Source organism: Chaetodon trifascialis, chromosome 16 (genome assembly GCF_039877785.1).
Source record: "Chaetodon trifascialis isolate fChaTrf1 chromosome 16, fChaTrf1.hap1, whole genome shotgun sequence".
Lineage (NCBI taxonomy): Eukaryota > Metazoa > Chordata > Actinopteri > Chaetodontiformes > Chaetodontidae > Chaetodon > Chaetodon trifascialis.
The window spans coordinates 13,160,014-13,182,040 of NC_092071.1; the positions used below are offsets into that span (position 1 = coordinate 13,160,014).

Below are 22,027 nucleotides of genomic sequence, written 5' to 3' on the forward strand. Positions count from 1 at the left end.
ACTCATGTCATGTGACTCATGCATGATATTTGGCGGCCAATGGCGGGACGATGCTGTTTTACTGATGTGGCGAATCATATCGTCTGACTGTCAACCACTATAATAATCCACAACAGTTCCCACCGATAGATAGATAGATAGATAGATAGATAGATAGATAGATAGATAGATAGATAGATAGATAGATAGATAGATAGATAGATAGATAGATAGATAGATAGATAGATAGATAGATAGATAGATAGATAGATAGATAGATAGATAGATCAATATACTCAAGTATGCATAGGTATGTATAGTGTGTGTGTGTACAAGTATGTAATAATGCATGGATATTGAGGTATTGTAATACAGTGATTTACATGAATACTTCTACTCCCAGAGCCATAGAATATTGTAATAATAATAATTAGAGGACATTAAATGGGTAAGATTAAAACAATACAAAAGACTTAACTCCCTTGGTAGTGTGTCACGAGCCAGGCAATCAAGAATTTAGTGTATCTGTTGCCTCTTAATCCCTGTTCCCTTAAATAGTGCTCTCACCATGCCAGAGTGCGTGCACATACACACACTCCACCTCCCCCCCATCACCCTTCACAATGAAAGTAGGTCAGTGTTTCCACACACACACCCACAACCCCCACCCCTTGAGAAAAACATTGACGGGAACAGTCAGTCAGTGTCAGACCTCCAAACTAAGATGACCAGTTATTGTAAAACAGATGAACTTCATGCTTCAGGCTTTGGATCCGTTTTTTGGGGTGGGCCTGTCAGCTTTGCGTGTGTTCAGGGATCAACAAAGGGGTAAATGACAGCGTATACTGCAGCTCTGGAGGGAGATGCAGGTGGGAAGACAGTACTTCCTCCCTTCTGGTCTTCCTGCTCTCCGCTGTCGTCATTTATTGTGTAGACTCGCACCTGGAAGATCGAATGATCAAAAGATATGGTATCATGGTACGTATGCACATCTGAGCACACGTGCAGATTCAGGCAGTATCAATCGGTTTTTCCTCTCTCTGATCTTGTTGAGTAAGCTCCCTTGTGTCAGTCTGATGTCTGATGAGCAGCAGCCTCTCCACGGTGCTGACTTCCAAAAAAGCCCAGACATTCAGCTGCTCCAGACACTCACACACCTTAACCAGCTCTAGCAGCTCCCCATCCAGTGATTCACTGCAGTTGCTCATGTCCAGGGTCAGATACTACAGACAGACAGTCACTTCGTTTTAATGCAGCTGACTAACTGGATTGAAGTTCATTTGGTTTTTCACCACAGGACTATTTCCTGCCATGTTCGTTGCTCTTCACATAACTTGTAAGTCAATATAACTACCTCAATATGTACTGTGTGGTATACACACAATTTCATCCCTCTATTTACTTCACGGATGACAAACTGTGACATAACGCTGTTGCTGAATCCACTTAATCCAAAATCAATAAAGCATCAGTAAGCATAAACATGCTGCCTAAAGGCTCATAATGGAGGCTATTGTAGCTTTTTCACTTTTTTAATCAGTCCAGCCAGATTTGGCGGTATACAGTATAACACAAAAAATGTTAAGTACTTAGTAGCTTTTTTACTGTGCTGGCTCCATCCAAAATATTTGTTAGAGACATTTCACTCAAAAACCACAAATGACAAACTCATAGTGGCAACAGAGGAACAACATTTGGCCTGAATTATATTTCATGTAATGTGACACGATCACTGATACACTTTGCACTCTGTAATGCTGCCTGCTCAGCACCCTGACCTGAAGACTGCGTCTGAAGCGAGGCAGCATGTCACGCAGGGGAGGCTTGGCGCTCCAGGTTTCGTCGGGGGAATAGAAAGCTGTCATGGTGTATCCTGTCAGGGGAATCTCAGGCAGCAGTATCCTTGCAAGCCAGTTAGCGTTGATGACTTGGTCTACCGTGAGCTTGACTTTCAGGTCTAGGCAGCCACCGGACACCAGCTTGACAGAGATGATGAAGCAGAGACAGAAATGAACAAAGGAAACCTGAGGGGGATTCATTTTCACTGACGGCATTTTATCTTTTTCTTCACTTTTTTGCTATTTCAGCATGCTGTCATACCTGAGACTTTTATACTAAGCTCACAGCACCTACACTATTATCTTGCCAAGAGGAATATTTCACTCTAGGTTTATGTGTGTGTCCTTGCACTCAGTTCCCCAAAGCTGACATCTATGATTTTTCAAAGATGGCCTTCCGTGCCATCACACTTCAGCCATCTAAGTAAGCAGCTAAGCGGTTTTAGTTGGGGATAGTCCATTAATCTGTTTATTTCTTGCTTACCTGTTGATGGGGCTCATTCAAAGTGCAGTGCAGTGAAAATGTTCTCAAGGTGGTCTCATCTCGACTGGAGTGTCGTCTCCATCCACTGTGTCCTTGCTGGATAGCAGTCAGCAGCTTGTCTGACAGGCAGGAGTAGCTCCGGCTCAGGTGGGTGAGGCCTTGCGGGGCGTTGGGCGCACTGGAATTAAGGTAGACATGCACAGCACCAGAAAACAATCCCCTCAAGTCCAAAAGGGAGATAAAACAGCGGGGAAAGTGGCGCCTCTGAGCATGTGACAGGGCAGAGAGCAGCCCCAGACCCTATAGGTGAAACGATCAGGAATCAGAGACAGATTTTTTTAAACACTGCAACCACTGTAGCTGTTACTCAATACAAATTGGATGGTATAAGTTTAAAAATTCACAGTGAAATGTGATATTCATTGTGCATATTCATGCTGCAGTTCACCTCCTGGGCACTACCCTTGAGCAAGGCACCAAACCCCTGTCACTCTGACATCTCTCCAATAATGCATGTCTGTTGGTTCGGTGCGTAAATTTGTCCATTCATTCATAAACTGAACACCTCTGGTCCCTTAGACCTCAGCTGATGAGATCTGAAGCACCTGTACCTGCAGACACACTGTCTTTGGACAGGTGTTACACTCACATGATTCATGCAGTTTTGCATCCCTTTCACACAAACAGAGGAGAGAACTGATATATCGAATATCCAAGAAAGGTTTGCAAACATGAAAACACACAAAGATTAATTGACACATAAAAACAACAGGTACCACTCTCTCAGCTTTATTAATAGTAAGCAATTTCCCTAAACTTTATTTGATCACACTTTTCTTAACGATGGTACAAAGTGTTTTACTAAATAAAAATGAAACCAGATAAGGCAGACACAATGATAAAAGAGAGTTCCATAGTCTGGGGGCTCTAACACTAACTCTGACACAGCACAAACCACAAACCATGAGTCATTAATAAGACTCATATTTACACATAATTAATTTATTTTTAACTTATGTACTGTTAATAAAGCTATTAGCTACAACTTATAAGCATATGAAACACAAACTATGATAGTTTTTGGAATAAATGAAAGAAACATAAAGGGATGTGGCCAGCAAATAAAAAAGAGAGAAAAGTTAAAATACTAAACTTGAGTTTATAATTTCAATATAAAACCTCACTAATCTCAAAGCAGGTTTCCTTTCCGTCTGTAAAAACTGACAAGCATTTCATTTTATGTTTAAAAAGACAGACTGATTTTGTGCACATGCAGTTTATTTGTATTAACGCATCATTAAAAATATCCCAGAAGTTAAACATGAGCTCCAAATGAAATAAGGAATGAACATGGCTAAGCTGAGGTGTGAACAGACAGTTGTGTACTAGCAGAAACAGATATTGCACGTAACATCCAGGAGCAACGTATTTCCTGAAAGCATTCATACAGAGAGCAAAGAGCAGCATTTTGGTTTTTTTTACAAAGCACAAGCGACATTTTTCTCCAATGATGACTCCATTCATTTCTTTAAGTTCCTCAGCCCTTCAAACAGTAGACACTTAGCCTGTGCAGGGAGAAGGGCAACAGTCAGAAGCTCTCTAGTAAACAGAGTGACATAAGCTGTGGTATGTTTGTTGGAAACTGTGGGCTTGTCTCTATTTATATCTGTGTGTGTGTTTACAAGTGTCTGTACCAACCTCATGCCAACGCAGTGTGTCGGGGGGCAGCCCCAGATGGCAGTGAGGACAAGTGTGTGTCTGATCGGGCACTTCCTGGTTTCTTTGGCCCCAGCAGGGCCCCTCGCTGCCCCACAGGGGACGACATGTGGAGCGGGAGGACCAAGCTACGCCAAAGTGAGGTCGAGGGTCTGTCTGGTAGCTCACTTTGTGGCCACTGGAGGGCAGTGGTGACAAAGGATCCGATTCTTCCTGCAACACAGCAACAGGGGAGAGGTGTGTTATCATAAAGGGAAGGTCTGCTCTATAGACTTGTACAGCATGTTTTGTACCTCAGCTGTGCGATGTGAATTAGAGACAGAGTGCAGGGATGACACATGCTGGAGCTTCTCCACAGTCAATGAACGAATGAATAATGATGATTTTACTGAGATATATTGAACTCATAACAGCACGCCTTACATTCAGATACCGTCATGTATTCAAGTCTTTAAACTGACTGTGCCATCTTTAAGAGTCTTGACCTAAGAGAATTATCTGACTTTAATTGTGTTGCCATCAAAAGAAATCACATCATGTTCTAATGGAAAAATTGCTTTTGATAGATAACGCAAAAGAAGATTATCAGTGAAATTTCCTGGGCCTCTGTAAAGTGGCAGAGCCTTGACAATTAAAAAAGTTTTTATTCAAATGTCTTTTTGCACCCTTGAAGCTCTGCAAAATTTGTGCAAATGTATGAACTTGTGCATAATGTATGTCCTCCATACTCAGTATATCATTGCTAAAGTATGACTAATATTACATATAAAGTTTATCTTGTAGACCTTGGACATTTTACTGTCATCTGTATTCTCATCACTGGGCTTTTAACTCTATATTTTAGAATTTGTTGACCTTTTAAAGCATTTTATTGAAAGCAAAACTCCAGACACACATCCTACAAAACTAAGTGACAAACCTATTTCTTTTGTAGAAGTGCTGAATTGATACGAATGAACGTTAAAATGGTAAATTTGTTGTTCACACAGCTGTTCAGAGAAAGAGTTTTGCCACTTCTCAACATTTCTGACCAGCTCTGTCTCAGTGAAACAGTGTGTTTAGTCACAAATGTTGAAACCTGTGTATGAGTTTCAGGACGATACTCTGAGTCGAGAGACCTCAGGCAGTACCAGCAGGGTTCAGACGGGCGATCTGTGCAGACACAAACACAAAAGTACAAAACCAGCTTTAACGTTAACACAGTTTTCATTAAATAAATAGCCTTGCATGATCATGTGCTGAATACAGACACAAAACAAGGCCCCAAAGGCCCCATATATCAGCCATGTGTGTGTGTGTCTGACTTACTCTGTGTGCTGGAGGGATGAGATGACACTGAAGGGGGGGTCAGCTCTTCCTCTGTTGGCAGGGGAGACAATGAGAGGCACTGAGCATCGTCCTCTGTGTTTGTGGCTGTCAGAGTCTCCTGTGGTGAGGTCTCTGCATCATTGATACATAGATCCTCCCCAGCCTTCATACAACCAAGGGACACATCAAAATCATGAGCAAAAAGTAGTGTGGACTTCCCCCAGTGAGCACGAATGAACTCTAAACATCAAGTATATATCATAAATCTGACCTGACTGGGCTCTACCTCTCCATTGCAGGCCCCGCTGTCAGCCTCTGCTTCCTGGAGGTTTCGGGGCCCGTCGCTCTCCTCGCCACAGCTCTGAGTCAGTGTGTCGACCTGGGTCGAAGTCGTCCCACTGAGGTTTGAGAGAGAAGGAGCAGAATTAAAAAACGTGCCCTCCTAACCGCCTGACTAGAAGGTTATCAGCCAATCAATCTTCAGCTGATTACACCGGCCCAGCCTCTACTGTTACACTGAAGACGAGCACCTGATTTAAACATTCAGGCTCTCCTTGCCTTACCTTTGGGTGCTCTCTCCCTGTGCCTCCCTCTCTCCCTCCATCCCTGCTCATGTGTCTCCCTCCCAGGGTGCCTGATGTGTTATTTCCTCTTAATCCCACCGTTCTTTGACTTTTCCCTCTCCTCCTCTGCCCCTGTGTGTCCTCCCCTCTCCCTCTGTCTGCGTCTCTGCCGTCTCCCCTCCCTCTCAGTGTGTGAAACGGAAACTCCAGGCTTTCAATATTTGATGTGTCTGAATAGCTCACAAGCAGGTTTCTGTCAAGAGTAATCAGGTGAGGGCTCTGATGTCTCTGTGGTGGAGTCTGTTCTGACAGAAACAAGCCTGTTAAGGCCAACATTGAACACAAATTCTGCACATTGAGATGCTAGAAAGTGTTTTTCAACTCCATACACATCACCCCCACAGCATCCCAAGAATATAACATTTATTAGAAGCACAATTTCATTTGTCCTGTTGACTACTAACACAGGCTGTTGACAGAGACTCATTGATTGAATATTTATTTTGACTCTCAGAAATGTCATGATGAATGTTTAATGATCATGTGATTTTTCCATAACTTGTCTGTTTTGCATGTTGTGTGCTGCTGTCTTAGAGTCATCGACTGGTTTGAAGCTGAAATTACTGAAAAATTATAATCGACTAATCATTTCTAAGCAAAATTTCTTTTTAGCTCGTCTCTTATCTTGTTCACCTGTTCCAGCATCTCGACTGTGAGGATTTTCAGATTTTCCTTGTCTCGTGATAGTTAACAGTCACTTAAAACAAAATAAGCAGTATGAAGACCTCAACATGTACTTTAGTTAACTGTAATGGGCATTTTCACATTTTGTTTTGTTTTGGTCTTTTTAGAGGAAACAGTAAAAAGATTATTGAGAAAGCAATCATCAGATTGTAACAATGAAAGTGAGCCCTACACTGTTTCATTGAAAAACTACAAACATTCAAAATGAACTGTTAAGCTAGCTAGCAAGTTAGCAAAGACATACAGATAAAGGAGTCCACACAAGCCTTACAGTCATTTTTTTTCTTTAAACTAACACAAAAGCAACTCATAAATAAATGAATCTGTCATCTGTAAGTCATTGGTGGCTGCCGTGCTTAATGCATGTGTGGCAAAACGAACAGGAAAACCAAACCAAAAGAGTAGAAGGTGACCCTGGTGAGAGTGAGAATGTGGCCACTTGTGCCAAGCCTGCTCAGGTGCAAGACATCAGGTTAGATGGCTCTGCCCATCTGTACCTGCAGGAAACCTGCAGAGGGACAAACACCAGGCAGCAGGAGGAGCACTGACAGTCAGAGGCTGTCACAGTCTGTCGGCTATAGGTACTGGTTAATTTGAAGATTAATATTTACCACACACAACATATTATTACCTCATTAAATATGATGCATCATAGCCTCTTAGCATGTGAAAGGAGCCATTGTGATGCCTAATGTGCACTTTTACCTTTGATGCTTTAGTCACATTTTACTAATAATATTTCTCTTTTTAGGACGAGTTGGATGGATGGATGGATGGATGGATGGATGGATGGATGGATGGATGGATGGATGGATGGATGGATGGATGGATGGATGGATGGATGGATGGATGGAGCCTTTACACAGAGTAAAAAATGGACAACTACAAAATGAAAATGTCTCCAACAGTTTTGGGTCAGCTGCAGCTCAGCGTGTGTCATTCTGTACATCGTGTTCATTCAGGACTGCCATCTTGTGCACACAACAGCAACACGACTGCATTGTAAGTGACTCATTCCTCCAGCAGATGGAGGAAGAGCATTTACTTTGTGGCTCATAAACTGTCGGTGGACAAACAATACCCAAGCGACATCACTGCCCCCAGGAATTTCTGTCTTTCTCTCTTTTCCCCTCTCCTTTGTCTATTTTGTCCATCACTTATTTCATTTAGACTCCCCAAGTCCAGGAGCGTCTCTTGCACGAGCAGTTCTTCATTTAGCTCTCCAGCCCTGTACGTTAACTTCTTCTGACACGAGTTTCCACTATTCATACTCCACATAATCCTGTAAGACGTGACAGGCAGCGCACAGCAATGAATACCATTTTCAAGCACAATTATAACTAAATTATGTGACTTGGGTTTTAATTTCAGGGTCTTTTTGAAGAGCTGTGGAATGTATGTGTGTGAGTGTGTGTACATGATTGTGTGTCTCTAAATGGTGTGTGTGTTCCGTGTTCCAGCGCACTCACAGATGTGTGTGTCTGTACGCGTCTTCCTGTAAGTGCGCGGCAGGTAAGGAGTAATTGGAGTGTTTTTCCTGTATATGTGTGTTTTTTGTGGGAGGAGGGAGACAGGAACATAAGTGGCGATGACTCACCAGTCTTTTGTGACAGTGGTGCAGAGAGAGTGCTTTTCACCCATTTCTCTCCCTTGGGGCTTGCATACAAAACAAGAAATGGAGAGAGGATAAAGAAGAAAAGGAGAGGAAGATTGGGTGTAAGGGGGCATTAAGGAGGAGCGGGGGGCATGGATAATTGAGGGAAAAAAGGGAGAAGATGGGGATGGAGGTAGAGAGCGGGATGGAGAAAGGAGAAGAGGAGATGAAAGGAGAGAGCAAAAAGACAAGGGTTGCAGAGATCATAAACAAAGGATGCAGTTTCAAGGGAGAGGCCAGCTCTGTCTCTGTTGTCCTAATGGCTGGTGAAAGCATGGTTGATGAGGCATATTATGTGGCAAAGATTATGTTCAACAATGGTAGTTTAACAGACAACAGAATTAACAAACACGGGGAGGAGACGAGGTTCAGATTTAATTTGAAAATCTGTTTGAGGTCAGGAGCTATGGGAAAGTTCATACTTCCATATCTAATAATCACCTATAGCCATTTGTGCTTCAGCTACACATCATAGTGTCATGTACAGATGGGAAGCTCAACATCTGCCGAGCATGCTTGGCTGATGTTCTCTGAGGTGTAGCTGGGTTTGAGAGTCATTTTGTGATATGAACACTAACCCTACATCTTGGCCCAGGGGTATCAGTTTGTAGGCGTGTGCAACATTGAATGTTTTTTGAGGGGGACACATTTTAGGTCACCACTTCACAGCAGCTTTTATGACCTCAGGTCCTGAAAAGCCGGCCAAAATTACAAAATATAACACAAAAAGTTGCAAGCTGTTCAGCTGCTCAGTAAAGTGCATGTTGAAATGGGTATATCTAGGACCTAATAGCAGTACCAGCAGAACACGGGTATATCGCTTGTGCCAACTTTAATCATAGACTTGGCAGAAACAGATAAGAAGCACAACTTTAAAGTGGACCAAATGCTAAATAGTTACAGGCAGGTTAAGATCCAGGAAGTACAACATCAAATTTCAGAGTCTGTATCAGCATTTGGTGAAGCACACAACATACAATCATAGGCAAGCAAGATCCAGGAAACACAGGGCAAGACTCATGGTCAGAAACAGAAGGTGACAGTACCAGGGAACAGGAGAACAGACAAAATCAAAAACAGGCTGGTTTGGCAATGAGAGCTCAATCTTAAATGCAGGAGAGTCCTGCATGGAAAGAAGAACAGCCTGGCACTTTAGTGAGTGAGTGCGGGAGAGCAGCTTAAATACTAGATTGATTGGGAATGAATCTCAGGTGTGTGATCAGGTGAGTGGACAGGTGGGCGTGGCTGGCAGGGGAGCGAGAGTGGAAAAGTACTGACTGAACGTGTGAACAGATGGAAGGAAAATGGCAGCAGATAAGAGACTCAATATCCTGTGACACAAATTAGACGTGAAATGAAACTGAACACAGTGACTAAACATCTGTAAGAATTAAGAGCATGAGAATCACATTTCATACGTCACTCCAACAAATCAAGAGGTACAAACTGATGAATGCAACACCCATTAAAGTTCAACAAAAAATGCTTGTTAAGGCATTTTTAACTTAGTGCAGCAAAGCACTGTACAGATTTTTGACAATAATTTGTCAGATATATGTCAGACTTTAGCTCATTCAGTCAGAAAAGGCATCCAGAGGTGCCCTGGTGGTCTTTTAAGTCTTTGAAGCCATTTTATCACAGTTGCAAACATGGACCACACACACACACACACACACACACATGATGAGGCCAAATCATCTCAAACAGCAGCGTCAGTCAAAAACATTGCAGAATCATGTAATATCACATCAAGATATGGCTAACACAGACAAAATGAAAAAAAACTGACGCCAACCAAGAAGTGTGTGATGGCCGTGCACAGCATATACAGTCAGTCTGTTTGTTTTTATTTAATCTCAGTTTAACCTGATTCATCTCTCTATTTTTTGGTTTGTTTGTTTGTTTGTTTTTTGTATTTTGTCTAGAAAGTCCTGGCCAAAATAGCATCTTAATTACGCCACGCAACCCAACAACACACACACAAAGAAAGGGAAAACCATCAAATTAGGGCATTAAAATACTGAACAAAAAAAAAAGACAAGCATGGACAAGATACTGCTCGTTGCCATGCAACCTTAATATGAGCCATTTTGGTACTGATGTTTGCAGTGGTGATTTGGTCTTAATTCATGTGGTGTTCATGTTATTTTTTCAAGCCTCGTGTAAACACATCCAGTGTTCCACCTCTTGCACAACCAGAACTTTTGCCACTGTTGGTCATTTTAAACTTTCAGTGTGTAAATGTCTGTACTGTGTAAACCGGTGTGAACTCTTTCCATCCATACATATGCATAGTAGAGTCTGTTTAACTAATATCACGCTGACATTTAAAGTTAAAGGTTGAGCCAACGTCCCACTGCTGTAGAAATTAATGATCATTATTTCATCAGATCTTGGAGGTCTTATAGCTGTATTAATTCTGCACTCATAGCGCTAATGGCTGACATTTTTCCTCCTGTTTCTGCTTCTGTAAATGCATGGGCTTCTTGGGGCCATTACTGATGAATTGCTGTGCTGTCAGACTCTTTTTGTGCCAGGAGCTGGATGTATACCAAATTTTGTGCCTGTGAGAGTTGGAGCCTTTTGAAAAATTCAAATTGCATTTTAATTATAGCACACCCACCAAGCAAAATATAACTGATTACTCTACAGACGTAATATGATCTAAGGCTTGACACACAATTATTCCATTGTGCTGTGAAATTATAAATCTCAATTGTGCAGTATGTCACAGAAATATGAACGTGGGAACGTAAAAAGCAGCATCTCAACAATGCTCTTTTTGTCCACGGCTTGGCAACAAGGTGTGAAAGAGGACTTTATGAAAGGCTCCTTTTCATAAGCAACAGTGTGTGAGCATCCTCCGCTCACACACACTGGTGACCTGCTTCTTCAAGTCTGACACTGTGAAATCTACTTTGCGAGGAAGAAAAAAGAACTTGTTATATCACACAGACTTTATGCAGGGGTTTCTGTATTGTGTATTAGCCGCTGTTGAAATGCAAGCTAAGCAGTTGTCAAATACACGTAGCACATAGCCATCACTAAACCATCAAACCATCACATTTGAGATGTTAGATTTAATTGAAATTGTTCTTTTACACCAAATTCACCAAAGTTTAATGTGTAATTTGATAATGTTACATATTGAATTGGAGAAATGTCCAAACCTAGAAGAGCTGATCTTCATTTTTGAGTTCTACTGTTACCATGTCGAGTAAGTCTCAGTGCGCTGAGTCAGGACAGCTCAGTCCCACAGCGTCTCTTTGCTCTCCATGACGGAAATCATCTGGTGGACAGCAGAGGTCCAGGCTTGGGTTGACCCCACGGGTTGCAATGGATGACATCATGTTTCTGAATTAATTTAATCCATACTGATATCGGTGATAGGCTGACAGGTGAGCGGTCTGCGTCAGTGAATGTGACATAGGTAGGTAAAAAGGAACTAGATTGGATTAGAGTTGAATTAGGTTAGAATAAACAATGAAAACAATCATTAGTTTAATTAAAAAAAAACCCTGAAATGAATGAAGTTAAATTCTGAATGTATTTGAATTTTAAGTAAAAAACTAAATTTTATTATATTTCAATACATTTTAATAAATATTTCAGTTATCTTAATTTAATTGAATTAAAAAAAAAAGTCATACAAATTTAAATCAAATCAATTGCAAATGAAATTGCAAAGTCAATTAAATTAAAATAGACTGTGTCACAAATAAAACACAAAAGGTTTAGCGTACAGTTAATGAACTGTCAAACTAATGTGGATCTGAAGTCACTGAGACCGCCTCCCTGCTCACCTGCACTCTTGCTCACCTGCACACCTGTTTCCCATCAGCTCTATCAGTTTTACTATATAAGGCGCCCAGTCACCACCATTCTCTTGCCAGATCATCATTGCTCATGCTTGACTCTCCAGCGATTCTCTCTAGCCTTCGACCTCATCCGAACCTGACCCGAACCGGTGGACAGATCTGCTTACCCTCTGGGTCTAAAAGAGCTAAAGTTCTGACTTGAGATTTGTTTCTCCCTGGCTGAAGTCTCTCAGTGGCTTCCATCCTCGAAAAAAATCTCATCACAGCAAATCTCAGCTCGGTACAATAGTTGTCAGTAGTTGACAGTTGTCCCGGTCCTCTGTTGCCTGTCCCTGTTTACAGTCGGCCTCTACCGCACCTGGGCCTTTCTGGTTCCCTTTACATGAATTATTACATGTATTTTTATTTTAAAGCAGCTATAATCAGTTTTTTTTATATTAATAATAGATCACATGGCTGTGTGTATCTTAAAGGGGGTGCTCTTTTTCATTCCACACATAGTTCGTCCTTCTCAAAACTTACATACCTAAACCCACGATGCAACTTGACACCCAACAGTCGGAGATTGAGGTGTATTATGCTAGCAGCGACTAATGTAGCCTCAAACTGTTAGCGTCAAGCAGAGATGAGTAGTGGGATATAGAGGTCTGGAATGCTGACTTTTTACCTAACTCTCCACCACCAGATTTTTTCTCATTTTCAAACTTGTCGTCTTCAGCCGTAACCAACACTGACTCCAGTGACATCACATGAGGCAACTTATTAGACTTTGCACTGCTCCGTCTGGAGCCAGACAACAATTTATACAACCTTTTTCACAAATGCAGCTCTACTCCCCAACACCTGCAAACAGACTTCAATGTGTAAAATTGGTGGAGTTATTTTGAGAAATATAAACTGGAGAAACCAGACATCAAGGAATTTATTACTATTTATTAATCAATATGCTGAACTAATTGCCTTCTGACTAGTCGCAATTGTTGCAAATGCCCAAAAACTAATCCTTTTACTTTCATCACCAACAAAACAACCATAGTGAATGTCATATTATTACATACTGTATATAAATGTTACACATAAAGTCAGTAGCCCATAGTTCTGCTGACACTAGCTGTGTCTTCTTTGTCCCAGCAGGACAGCTTACTGATACATATAAACACGTTCATTCTTACAGTCAGTAAATGTCCAGCTGAAATATCTACAGACCGTACTAACTGCAACTAAAAATATGAATTCATAACATAGTGTCCAAGAATCACCCAACAATCCAAGATAAAGCCGTGAAAGGTACCATTCCAATCAACTGGTGAGCAAGCTGGCAAGATAACATGTGATTGGACCATATTGACAGGCTGCTAATCACTGTCACTGTTTGTACCACTGACAGCATGCACAAGGTTTGCTTTGATGCTAAACAAGCAGCAGCCAGAAGCACTTCAAGGCATTACAGCAGAAGGGCATATTGCCCGTGTGAAGTGAGAGTGAGGAGGAGGTGTGGAAACAAGATATGGCAAAAACCTATCTACCAAACACCTTTCCACCGGCTGATTGGCTGGCTCGAGGCAGGAGCGAACATGACTCAATCTTTATCTTGAACGCCAGCAGCTAAATTACTATACAGCTCAAAGAGAATGTGCATATGTGTGTGTGTATGCGTGTCTGTGTGTGTGTGTGAGTGTGTGGTCCTGCGCAGTAAAGTGTACAGATGGATGACTCATCCACCAATCATGTGACTCATCAATCACTGCAGTTACCATTTGCCTCCCTCCCTCTGAATTTTTCCGTTCTTCAGTTGTTCCTCCTCTTTTCATTTCCATTCTCGCTGGGTTTTTTTTTCCTCATGTTCATTTTGATTGTCTGGGAATATAATGAACTCCCTCTGTAGGTTTTTCTTCATTTGTCTCCATATTGATGCAACTGTGACATATACAGTGTGAGTCGTGCTGTCACTAAGCCTCAACTGATTGTCATGTTCTTTTGTGCATTTTGATTTGTTTTGTTACTCAAGAATCGAGTGTTCCTGCTATATTTGCTGCTGCACAAGTACAACATAGCACTCGCCAAAAAGCCATTAAAAAACTGAACTTTAATAAAATAATTGCTTTTATTTTTTATCATATAGCAAAACTAGTAATCATCATGCTGTTATTTACACATTGCACGGGCATATTTATTTCACACTGTACATCTTACAATGCTAAAGGTGACATCAACAACAACACTCTCCTTTTACAAGACAGATGGCTTCACTGTGGACACAGTGGCCCTCTTCCTTTGAGATTTCTTTTTTTTTATGTTCACAGTTTATTCAGAGAAAACAACCATCTTGAATTCCCCACTGTTTTATTTTTTCTCTTTTTTTGTTCTTTTTTTTTTGTTCATTTTTTAAGATGCAAGTAGAAAGACGTGCATTTAACGGTTTAAGCACAATCCCTGACTCCCCGGCCTGAAACTTTTCAATGAATTTCTCCTGAAAATGAACAAAATGCTTGTAGCCTCTTGGTGGAAATCTGTTTTTAAAAAGGCTGCAGAACAGATAGCGTGATTTCAAGTATTTTTAGAATGAAAGGAAAAGTAGAGATAATGGATATGATGCAAGAAAAATGGCAAGAGAATGATGTGCTGGAAAAAAAAACACAAAAAATTGGTGAGTGAGGATGTGAATTGGAGATGAAAAGTGAGAGGACTCCTACAAGATCAAGGAGCACTGGATGGTGGCGTTGATGGTCTTTATGGTGGATCTGCCATAAATATGTTGACACAATAACTTCTAGATCCCAAAATGATTGAAAACCCTTCGTCCACCATGTTGGAAGTGTTTAGTGTTTAAGTTTGTGCTTTTGGAGTCCACAGGGTTTCTTCATTGGGATTGTGATGATAATATTATGCATTATGACATTTCCCTTTATAGAACCATGGTGCTTGTAAGGCAAAAATCTGAATCTTGAGTTTGAAACTGAAATGTGTGTATTTGGCACCTTTGCAAATTGCAGCTGTTTAAAGTTGATCCAATCGAGAATAAGAAAGGCAATTACACACATCAAATACAACAAAAATATACTGTCAACATTTGACAGTAACAGTGTTCAGTTTTTTTTTTCTATCCGTGTAGCTAAGAAGTCATTGAACTACTTTAGTTTTGTAATGACATACAGAATATAAAACAAAAGATACAAAGTGGTGTTGTAAACATGGTTCTCTTACAATGGGCACATCTGCTTGTGAATGTGTCAAAAATGTGATCATATGTAGGTGTGTTGATGTATGTGCCTGTGTGTGTGTGTGCGTGTGTGCGTGTGCGTGTGTCTGTGTGTGTATGTGTATGTGTGTGTGTACTCTAGAAAACTCTGAATAATGCAAGAGCATCAGAGATTGACCTGAATGGAGGCAGACATACACCATGGTATGTTCTGTTTCAAAATGTAAACTGAGCAAGAGGCTGAACATGGTTACAGGGAGCTTAAACTGGGACCCCTTCATCCTCTCCCTGACCGAGAAAATCAACGAAAATACTGTGATTAAAACAACGGAAATCTAACTCCTCACTGTCTCGACCCTTAAAGTTTCATCAGGCTCATAACACAAACCTCATCTGAGTCTTTTTTTCAACTCTCTTTTAGCTTTTCTCCAGCTACTGTATATCTATCCCACCTCCGTCAGTCCCTCTGATCTGACAAATGTCCGAAAAGTCTCTCAATACATTCTGCGTTTCATGTAGATCCTCTCAATAAAGTTTTCCAGTTCCTCCTCACTGTCCAGCTGAGGCACCAGCCCATCTTCCTCATAGTCATCTCCTGGTGTGACTTGTGGATAGTAGTATGGGGGTCGCCTGCCTCTCCTGGGTGTGGTTATTGGTTTGGGCGGAGGTAGGGGTTGGTAGGTCCGTGGGTGAGGAAGGATATAGTTAGAGATATAAGGGGTGAGAGGCAGGCGTGGCGGTGGCTGCTGCCTCCAGCCCTGTCCACGGTTCTTACCCCCTGCCCTGTGCCTGCGCCTTGGGGCCTGGAGGTCAAGCTCCTGGGGGCCGAACGGCTGGTCTCTGGAGGGGGCGGGCTTGCCATAATATTGTGGTTTGGGATATGGGAAATAAACAGGGTAGTATGCTCGATATGGCTTCTGGTAGTATGGATAGGAGGGGAAGGCTAAAAACTGTTTCTGGGGTTTATACCAGTAGTCAAGCTGCTTCTGAGGCTTATACCAATAGTCCTGCTTGTATGACTTGACTTTGTCTTTGTGCCATTTCTTGTTGGACTTGTTGTACTTATAGGGGGCTTTCTTGGGGTTCTTGGAGGCTGTGTAGTGGTAGATAGGCGGAGCAGCCAGAGGAGGAGGTACCAGAGGCCTGAAGCGTGGGGTGACAGGGTTGCTGTTGCTTGGCTGCAGTTGCAGTTCTTTCCTTTTCTTCTTCTTCTCCTCCACGTCACTAATAATCTCAATCACATCATCAGCAGGCAGGTGCAGCTTGCTGCTGATCTCAATCAGCCTGTCGATCATTTGCTGGTCCATGTCGTCTTCGTCGGGGATGACCTCCTCTGAGCGCTTGTCCTCGGCGGTGTTGCCAGCAGCCCCCATGCTGCTTTTCTGCCGGGGCTTTATGTAGGACTGCTGTTTCCTCCCCATGTACTGCAGCAGCATGTCAGAGGCGATGTCTGCCAGCCTCTGCTCCTCCTCTCTGGCTCGCTCCGCCTCCTCCTGCTGCCGGAGCACCTCCTGTTTCTCTGCACGCGCTCTCGCCTCCTCTTCCATGTGGGAGAGGCTCTCCTCCTCTTCTTCAACCTCCTCCTCCAGCTCCTCTCCTTCATCCTCAAAGTCATCCATGAAGTTGCCTCCCTTGATGGGTCGGTTGCCCGACCGGTTCTCCTGCCAGTGCAGCTTCTTCCCGGCTCGTGCCAGCTGAGTGTTGTATGCCTTGTAGCCCTTCAGAGGAGGCAAGATCTCATTATCTTGGAGACCCAAGTCAATGTTTTGAAAGTAGCCTCTTATTTTGCGCTGCAGAGAGGGATCATCTCCCTGTGAGGTGGAGCTTGATCTGGCCTTGTTTAAGGAACTTTCTAAATCATTTCTCTCCTCCTGCCCCTCATCTTCTTCTTTCCCTTCCTCTTCACTTACACTATCAGGTCCCACATCCTCCACGGACCACCCCTGATCCTCCTCTGACCTTGTGTCATTATCCTCCTCATCTCTTTCTTTTAAGTCATCACCCTGAGCAGCTGTCAAATGGCCAACAATTAGCTGTTCAATGGCCTTATCAGCCCCTCGCCCTCCCTCCTCCAACCCCCTGCCTCCCTCTGTCTCCCCTGCTTTCCTTATCTCACCACCCTCCAAGCCTTCAATGGAGGGCAGATTCTGACTCTGATCCTCTTCCCAGTCTCTGTTTCTGCTCGCCTGGATTTCACTCTCCCCCGGGTGGTCCAGGGCCTCCAAAAGAACGGCGAGCACCTGCGCAGGGTCCGTCACTTTATCTGATTGGTTATCTTGACCCGGGCCCCGGCCCCGGTCTAGCGACATGTTGTCAGGGCTGGAGAGACTCTGGGGTGGGGGAGAGAGGAAGGGGGCGAGGTTGTCCTCTTTACTGTCTGTCCGGGTGCGCCCCTCCACCCGTCCCTCCCCTCCCTCACCCCACGCAGGGGCGGTGCCAGCCAGCTGTGGAGTGACAATGAGCAGGACCAATAGGATGAGGTGGGCTGTGGAAGGGGCGTGATGACAGGTCATGACCATGCAGAACTGGCAGGAGGGAGGTTAAGCACCTGAAGAAGAAAGAAGAAGGCAGAGGGAGGAGGACAAAAGACACATGAGAAGTGATTCAGATGTTGTAGTTTTTCTCTGGAATCCTGATTATGTGGAATTTCAATGGCACATCTGGATCTTTTAAATAATATACAGCTGTTTTTTGAAAAGGCCAGTCCAAAATTAAAAGGATGACTCATAAGAAATACTTGACTGACTTTAGGATTAGCGCACACACAGCCTTCCAGAAATTTAAAATACCATTACAATTACCAGTCTCTAATTTACAAAAAAAAAAGATGTCTTTCCACCATGAAGCCACCACACAAAAGCAGTTAACGCTGTGAGCAGCTCTGAAATGAATAAAACCTTTGAGAACAAAGCACGCAGCCAAACGCAGTCTAATGAGCCATGCCAGATCCAACAAAGAAAGTTGAACGCGTCTCTCCCATGTCTGTCTTTTTTTTATATATTGTCATTGTGTTTTTGATAGAAAATCAAATTCCAGCTTATAATATATCTTTTTAGGTCAATTTTATTTTGCCACTGAAACATCAATGTATCTGGAAACAAAGGTGAAGGTCTGATCTGACCGTCGTGTCCGTGTCCAGTCGTGATTCTTTAGATGTTTAACAGTCCATGTCTTTTCAGGAGGAAGGTGGTCATTTGCATACAGAAATTGCCCTTCGAATCTAAACATAAGCCATATTTTTTGTCTGTGTCCGTGCGTTAACCCAGCCATTATCTTTCCCCCGCGCGGATGAATTGATGGATGCTCTGATGTTTTTTGTCTTCTCATTAGATTTAACCGAGTTAACTGTCACAGCTGTGAGGGAAATGCAGTTTAACGAATTGCTTTTTCAGTCTGAATTTCTGCTAATTAAAATAAATGTCTCACCTCTTCCTCCAAGCCAACCCAACCAGAACGCACGCACTTGCCATTTTATGCGCAAACGTCTATTTCTCGAATAATGCAGAAAATACAAATTGATCCGAGCTCCGTCTCTGTATTAGTGATGATTTTGGTATTCCATGCGTCAAAGCGATGTGACCAGGACACCGGCAGAAAGGCGGCACGCACGGGGAAGTCATGCGTAAAGCTGGTGGCTACGGTCGAGTTATTTAACCCTACGGTCCCTGAGAGCTCCATCCAAATTGTAAATGAGCTGGTTGTTATGTTTTTAGGGGATAAAGGCTTTTTGCGCAAGGACCCGGGGAGCAGTCGGTGAGAAACGCGGATTTGTCCTTGCGTGGTGAGAGCATGTTTCTCCTCAATGGCAGTGGTGGAATGCAGACAAGCACAAATTTGGGCAGCAAAGCACAGCGTGCAGCCCAAATTTTAACTATTTCCATTTTTATAAACTGGCACAGCGAGGAGGAAAACGAAACAAATCCACTTCATAAGGTAACTGGCCTGCAGAAGATGTGATTTCGACTCTAATTTAATTCTATTTTAGGGGGAAATTGATTGTTCAAATCTTGCTAGGGCTTTCAAATCCTAAAAATTGACGCGTTTTTTTGTTACATTCACGTTTGGAAAATATCAATGGAATTTTGACAGGAGCTCTTGAGCAGCAGCTGCACACGGAAATATGTCTTAATTGTCTCCACATTGTAGTGGCTTAATTTTTTAATCATCTCCCCTAAATAAAGACAAAATAACAGAATCCACTGTTTTTGTTCTTACAATTATTAATTATTATTATACATATCAATACATTCATAAAAACTTGTCTCGTTAATTGATGTGTTTAATACTCAATTTAGTAATATATATAGCTATATAGAGAGAGAAAGAGATGGATTTAAGAAAAAAAAAAGGTGTAAAACAGTTGTATAAATATTTCTCGATTACCTGAACTACTAATTTATTCAGTTGTACTTATAAAAAAAATCCTATAGAAACAGTGGCAGTGCACATCTGCTTTGCAATTAGACAACCAACAGTCGCAGTTGCAGCAAACGTGAATTCTCCTGATAAAGTTGCGATTTTAAAAGAAATTCTTCCACTCGCCACAAGCCTCATTCCTCCTTTTTTACAACTAAAAATCTGCCTGCAATAATAATCACGTTAGTAACAGTTAAAAAAGAGCCATCTGGTTCATATGGCTTGTGAATGAGATTTGGTTCCACTTACCTGGGGTCCCACTGGGGGGTGGGGAAGTGGAGAAACTCACAACGCGGGTAAAGCCAAGATTATTTCATGAATAGAGGATCATCTGAGAGAATTTCTGTTTCCCCCCTCTCTCTTCAGCCTGTGACCAACATCAAGAAAAACAAACAAACTGGCGCTTCTTTATTTAGTTGCGTGGTGTGTTTGAATGGCAGCAGCTCTGGTGCTAATGTACAATTGAGTGAATGTTTTCAGCCCCACGGTCAGCGCAACTTTATTGTATATACCCTTACTGAACCACGTGACACCCCCTCCTCACCCCCCCAGCTGCAGGCAGTGCTGACGTCACTTCCATTGATAAGAATGTTGGTGTGGAGATGGCACTGTGAGTCTAGGCTGGCCCCAGCTGATGAATGAACGGAAATGGCATGAATGAAATAGTACTTTTCCTCAATGAAAAGAGAAAATTGTAGAGATAGAGCTGGTACGCAGCCATTTTCCTTCTCACATATTAAAGGTTAGTGTGTTGCTTCTTCCTCCCTTGTTCCTTCCTTCCTCTGCTGCTTGTTTCAGACTCAGGAGCTGGGAAAAAAATAGATTGACCTCGTTCGCAGGCTATCAATTAGGGTCATTTAGTGACGTGCTCCGAAGAATCAATGACTTGCATCTGCAGCTTCAGACAGAAAAGTGGCGTGCACTCCAGAGGCCGATTGCTCTTGCAGCCCAGTTGTTAGGCTTTTGTCCGAGGTGGCCCTGATCCTCTGTGGCTGCGTGGCTCACGGGCCACGGGAGCAGTCGTGCTTTGCTGCTCAATTTCTGCTCAATTTCCAGGGATTGCACAATTTTCCACCTGCTGTCTCACATCATTTCTGGCTGCTCTCCATCTGTCAGCAGCACATTGTGCTCCTAACATGGCCTCTCATCACCATTCTCCTTCACATCACAGAGACACAATGGATAAGTATTTCTGTCCAAATCTGCAGCACTCGCATGCTTAAGTAATGCACGGTGAGATTTGATGCATGAATTAATGCAGCGTGTGTCATGAAGTCCTGTGGCAATAATCAATGTACCTCGCAGTTTCTCCATACATTAATCCATATGCCACCAAATTAGCTAGAATGCGGATCTGTACACAGTGGAGTTTCCATTCATTTGATCAGCATCTCTAAGATCAGAACACAATTTCCAATTTGCTGCATGATCCACCAGTCTTTGCTCATGTCACATTTACACGTTAGCAGTAGGGGGTGGCACATGCTCATGCTTTTTTTTTTTTCAGGATATTTTTTGCTGCTGTTGAAGTGGAGTGCAGCAGAGATGGAGTGCACTGACACCCAAAACATCGAGCAAGTGGCAGGTGATAAGTCAGAGGAGAATGGACAGATGTTTGTGAGCATACTGTATGTCAAACAGTTTACACTGTAATGAAGTGAGAAGGGAAAAGTGGGTCTTCATTTTGTGTCAGGAATGTGACACAATGTGAAAGGTGTTTGCCGTCAGGCAACATGTCAAAGTTTACTCATGATTGCAGATTTCAATGACAGCTTCATATTCCTGAGACAGTAGTGAAATGGTCTTTTCTATGTTAAGTGGATTCTCGCTCTTTTGGTCGCATACTGTATGTATGAACTAACTGTGAGTTAACATTAATGATTGATGATAAATTAAGTGTCACTCAATTACATAAACCCGCAATGACGCGATCATTCTTAAAGATGACCAACAGGAATTCCTGATGCAGTAAATCATCTTGCATTAGTTACGCATTACTTACGGACATGATTTATATCCTTATCATAAAGTGCTACCCACAAATCAATGCATGTGCACTCATACTACATATTACACTGTACTGCTGGCAAAAAGAAGCTTTTCTTAATGATTAGTTCTTTGCTCTCTGACTCTAATTCTGATCTTTATCGATACCCAGGTGAGGCGTAGCAGTGCGGAATTGACATAAGTCTGCCTGAAGGTTTTAAACCTCACTAGTCCTGTCTGAAACTGGATAAGAATCAAAGGCTAGCTGAAGTAAACAACTCTGGGTTGCAGCGGGATGCTTTGATTACATGACCCACTCGTG

General features: G+C 42.4%; 3 protein-coding genes across 4 annotated transcripts; all 3 read right to left on the reverse strand.

Moving 5' to 3' along the window:
• Positions 1-773: 773 nt before the first annotated feature.
• LOC139345024 (F-box only protein 39-like) lies at positions 774-3,034 on the reverse strand. Its single transcript, XM_070983471.1, is given in 7 exon segments — positions 774-872; positions 874-922; positions 1,020-1,060; positions 1,062-1,202; positions 1,758-1,958; positions 2,302-2,601; positions 2,951-3,034. Coding segments are annotated over 7 exon segments (915 nt in total).
• Positions 3,035-3,695: 661 nt separating this feature from the next.
• Positions 3,696-6,030, reverse strand: LOC139344289 (uncharacterized). Its single transcript, XM_070982334.1, has 6 exons — positions 5,889-6,030; positions 5,597-5,723; positions 5,326-5,488; positions 5,096-5,169; positions 4,000-4,230; positions 3,696-3,866 (listed from the first exon to the last, which is right to left on the reverse strand). Exons 1-6 carry the CDS (start codon positions 5,927-5,929, stop codon positions 3,822-3,824), a joined length of 681 nt encoding a protein of 226 aa, XP_070838435.1. The 5' UTR covers positions 5,930-6,030; the 3' UTR covers positions 3,696-3,821.
• Positions 6,031-14,189: 8,159 nt separating this feature from the next.
• Positions 14,190-20,203, reverse strand: LOC139344926 (neurosecretory protein VGF). 2 transcript variants are annotated; one of them, XM_070983366.1, is made up of 2 exons: positions 19,969-20,203; positions 14,190-17,851 (listed from the first exon to the last, which is right to left on the reverse strand). In XM_070983366.1, the coding sequence occupies exon 2, from the start codon at positions 17,820-17,822 to the stop codon at positions 15,798-15,800; it is 2,025 nt and encodes a 674-aa protein (XP_070839467.1). In that variant the 5' UTR covers positions 17,823-17,851; positions 19,969-20,203; the 3' UTR covers positions 14,190-15,797. The 2 variants fall into 2 exon arrangements, with proteins under 2 accessions (XP_070839467.1, XP_070839468.1); XM_070983367.1 differs by lacking the exon at positions 19,969-20,203 and adding an exon at positions 18,730-19,072.
• Positions 20,204-22,027: the final 1,824 nt, after the last annotated feature.

Excerpts from the sequence above, each read along its gene's own strand:
- LOC139344926 (XM_070983366.1), bottom strand. The coding sequence starts at position 17,822 with ATGGTCATGACCTGTCATCACGCCCCTTCCACAGCCCACCTCATCCTA.
- LOC139344289 (XM_070982334.1), bottom strand. The coding sequence starts at position 5,929 with ATGGAGGGAGAGAGGGAGGCACAGGGAGAGAGCACCCAAAG. Across the intron at positions 5,724-5,888 it reads CAGGGAGAGAGCACCCAAAG|TGGGACGACTTCGACCCAGG; the intron begins GTAAGGCAAGGA and ends CTCAAACCTCAG. Across the intron at positions 5,489-5,596 it reads GAGAGGTAGAGCCCAGTCAG|GCTGGGGAGGATCTATGTAT; the intron begins GTCAGATTTATG and ends GGTTGTATGAAG.